Source organism: Cyprinodon variegatus, unplaced genomic scaffold, assembly GCF_000732505.1.
Source record: "Cyprinodon variegatus isolate N-32 unplaced genomic scaffold, C_variegatus-1.0 Scaffold1994, whole genome shotgun sequence".
NCBI lineage: Eukaryota > Metazoa > Chordata > Actinopteri > Cyprinodontiformes > Cyprinodontidae > Cyprinodon > Cyprinodon variegatus.
Genome location: NW_015152447.1, coordinates 8,469 through 11,992, shown reverse-complemented (window position 1 = coordinate 11,992; position 3,524 = coordinate 8,469). Strand labels below are relative to the sequence as shown.

Below are 3,524 nucleotides of genomic sequence, written 5' to 3'. Positions count from 1 at the left end.
TCCCTGAGCGCCGCACCATGGCAGCCCCCCACTCCCTGAGCGCCGCACCATGGCAGCCCCCCACTCCCTGAGCGCCGCACCATGGCAGCCCCCTGCTCCCCAAGGGGAGGGGTTAAATGCAGAGGGTTTATTTCTCCATTGTGAGATCATTAAGGCATATACATTTTTTACATCAATTTAGTTCAGTTTCACTAGTTTAGGGAATATTTTTTAATTGCGATGTGTTTGACTTGGAGCTGAATATTTTGGTTATTAAATGATTATATTCTAATGGAAGTTGAGGTGAATTTATTCCATTTATGTGCAGATTGATCAGTTTGACCATAATAGAGCTGGATTGACTTTTACTGTTGTTCTAATACACAGCCAGTAGGGGGCGTTTGTTCAGAAACTATATATGACCCTCCTAATATTAATAAATTAACCCCCCAGCAGGGGAGCCAGTAAATCATAATTACACAATAATAGATTGAATTAATATTGCAATGAAATTAAAAGTTGTTTCTGGTATTTTTTCATAGTTGGTTTGAAGTTGGAACGATACATAGATTCATGTATCAATAATAATCTATATTTATATATGATAAATTCATCATGTTTGGTTCAAATGGTATAGAACAAAAAGTTCTAGATCCAAAAGTTCTAGATCCAACTGATTATGGGTTTAAGCTGGACTTGATTCTATGTGCAGAAATATGTATGACTGAGCTGCAAGCAGCTTAGAGGAAACATTGCCTGCAAAGACCTTTGAGGCATCTGCCTAAGAATGGCAGCGCCGCCCTCTAGTGGCCGGCGGTGACATTACAGCACACTCAGCAGAAATGGATCAAAGAGGTGGAAGGTGATCATTTATTAACATCCATACGCTGGTTAACCTTTAATCAGTGACCTCAGAACAATCAAGGAACCAATCAGAGCAGAGCTCCATGGTGACCTGGTTTGAGTCTGTGACACGACTTTCCAACATAAATCCCTTCCCACAATCTAACAAAGATAGATATTTCTAATAGATGCTGCCTTCATGCCTTCAGAGTGGTTCCTGTGTTTAATGATGGAGGATAAATTACACTGCGGCCGTTATTAGACCGCTACAGGCTTTTATTGTGAAGGGTTGGATCATAGATAATGATCATAGAATGTGCTAACCCACATGAAGGAAAGAGGCAAAGCTGCTGGTTAAACGTCTATAAAAGCTGCTGTCACTATAGCACCGCTAATACAAGGACTACATAGAGCTGTTTCCATAGAATGTGCTCTGCAGCAAAGCTGGATCGCTGCTCTAGCCTGATCAGCTGCTTTGGATTCATTAGTGGTTCAACGTCTCCTCACAGCCGCCCTGAAGCACTGATGGTGTCCTCAAACCGGCTGGAACCGGTTCTGGCAGAAGCTTCAGGTCTCCGATATCAGCTGGTGGAAATAATAATCATTTTGTATCGATGCATCGATCCAACAGCCGACCATCCGATGCATCGACACGTCTGCAACTGTAGCGACTCATTTTTTTTCCTCCGGTCTATTTTTATCCATTTGCTCCTGGGTGTAATTCTCCTCCCGTGCTGCGGTGGCGCTAAACCTATTTTGCCCTCCTACCTCGCTTCCTGGTTATACTCTTACAGCAGTGTGTTGCAGTGAGCTTGATGCAGACATTTTTGATTTATGCTCAATATTGAAGCGTGGTCTGTGCTACACGCTGTGGGTCTAGATACGGCCGAGGCGGCGAGGAAGTGGGGGCGAGTTTAGTCCGACGACGGAGGGACATGAGGGCCAAAAAGAGCGGAGATCCAGGTGGAAAAAGGGTCCCAGCGTTCTCGCGCACCTCGCTCTTCTAGCAGGTCAAACTTCACGAGTTGATTTCTGCAATTGCGGTCATAAAAACTGCAGTCAGCTAAAGTTTGGGAGAGGAGCAGCGGAGCGTCTGCGGAGAAGTGCCTTTCAGAATCTATTACGCAGGATTTTATCATTTTTCAGTGAATGAGGTTTTAATAGGAATAGGTGGAGTACAACTTTTCTACTTCTGTTATTTGCTGTTTAATCGAATCGATTGTGGTTTATTCTTGAGTATCGAAAATAATCGAATCGCCATGATGGGTGTGATTTCCACCCCTAATCAGCTGTAGATAAAGTTTCCACGCCTGTGGAGACGCAGCCAGGCTTCAGGGAACGATGGCGTGCTGATTAGAGAGAGACATGGCCGCCAGCCACCTGCTGTTTAAAGGAGCAAAGGATTCTGGGATGCAAACAAACGGTGCATTAGATTGGAACTAATTAACTGCTGACAACCTGCTTTCACTGCTGTTGCCGTCCAGTAGAGGGCGCCACTGTTAACCCCTGGCTGCAGGAGTCTGCTGTGGGATTATTTTACATCTTTAATTGCAACAAGGATGCAGAACTCTGCTAAAACGCTTCTGACTGTAGATATAAAGACTCCAGAAGCTCCTCATTGGTCAATTAAAGTCAACTGCCCCCTTCTCAGCCAAAAACCACCAATAATCTACGCCAGCAAAGGAAAAAGCACAGAGCGGTCTAACTAGAGCCGCACTGATCCAATAACACCAGCGGTCAAATAGTGGAACAGATTCTAGGTCTGATATCTGTGAAATGGGCCACATCTAGGTAGTGTATTTCAGTCATAGAGCTAGTTTAAAACTAAATTAATCTTAATTTGGAAAAAGAAAATAAAAAAGGTGACTTTGGGTTTTTGGCATAAAGCTTGAGGCTGAGCTGGAAGAGACGGAGGATTGATGCATCACTCATTCCAACATGGAAGGAAAGACGTGGCGTGTTCACGCTCTCACCGCATGGCGGCTAACGCACCATCCTGACGCCATCTTTAATCTGACACTTTCTCTGTTCAACATGTTTATATCTGTAAAGCTTTTTATTTTCCTAATAGGTTTGTTTTCATTCACTCAGTATTTAACACAGCTGGAAGTAAAATGAGTTTAAGGCGAAAATCTCCCTGAATTATGGATTAAACTATTAAAAAGAAGGAGGTGAACAGAGGGAGGAAACATGGAGGAAACCTCCAGGCGCCATCCGTGAAATCTGACACCAGCTGGCTTACTGAAACGCTGTGAAAGATGTCAGTTTCTCAGAGTTATTACACTTTTGGTTTCCGTGGAAACGGTGGTGTGAAAGCGTCGGCCTGGTGACGACCTTACAGGAGGAGATGAAAGCAGCCGACTCACCACCGTCCTCTGCTTGTTGGGTAGGTAGACTCTGATGGTGCCGCCGCCGCGGGGAACATCCTCCGGACTGGTCTCCCCCGAGGAGGAGTACGAGGAGGAGGTGGAGGACATGGTGAGAAACAGGAGGAGTGGGGGTGGGGAGGGGGGCTCAGAAATGAAGATACTGCAACCTTAGAAGAGCTGCATGCAGGGGGGGGGTCTGGATAAGTCCTCACTTCCAACCTGCAACAAACAAACAGCTTAGATTCAGAAATACTTTAATAATCCCAAAAACGAAATTACTTTAGTTACACGTTACAGTTTTATATATATATATATATATATATATATATATAA

General features: G+C 44.3%; 1 protein-coding gene across 1 annotated transcript in view; it reads right to left on the bottom strand.

Annotated features, from left to right (window-relative positions):
- Positions 1–3,412, bottom strand: part of LOC107104990 (serine/threonine-protein kinase A-Raf-like) — a 13,481-nt gene extending 10,069 nt beyond the window's left edge. The window contains exon 1 of the mRNA XM_015405106.1: positions 3,189–3,412. Coding sequence (XP_015260592.1) covers positions 3,189–3,299 — 111 coding nt within the window. The 5' untranslated portion in view covers positions 3,300–3,412. The remainder of the gene's footprint in view (positions 1–3,188) is intronic.
- Between the last annotated feature and the right edge of the window lie 112 nt (positions 3,413–3,524).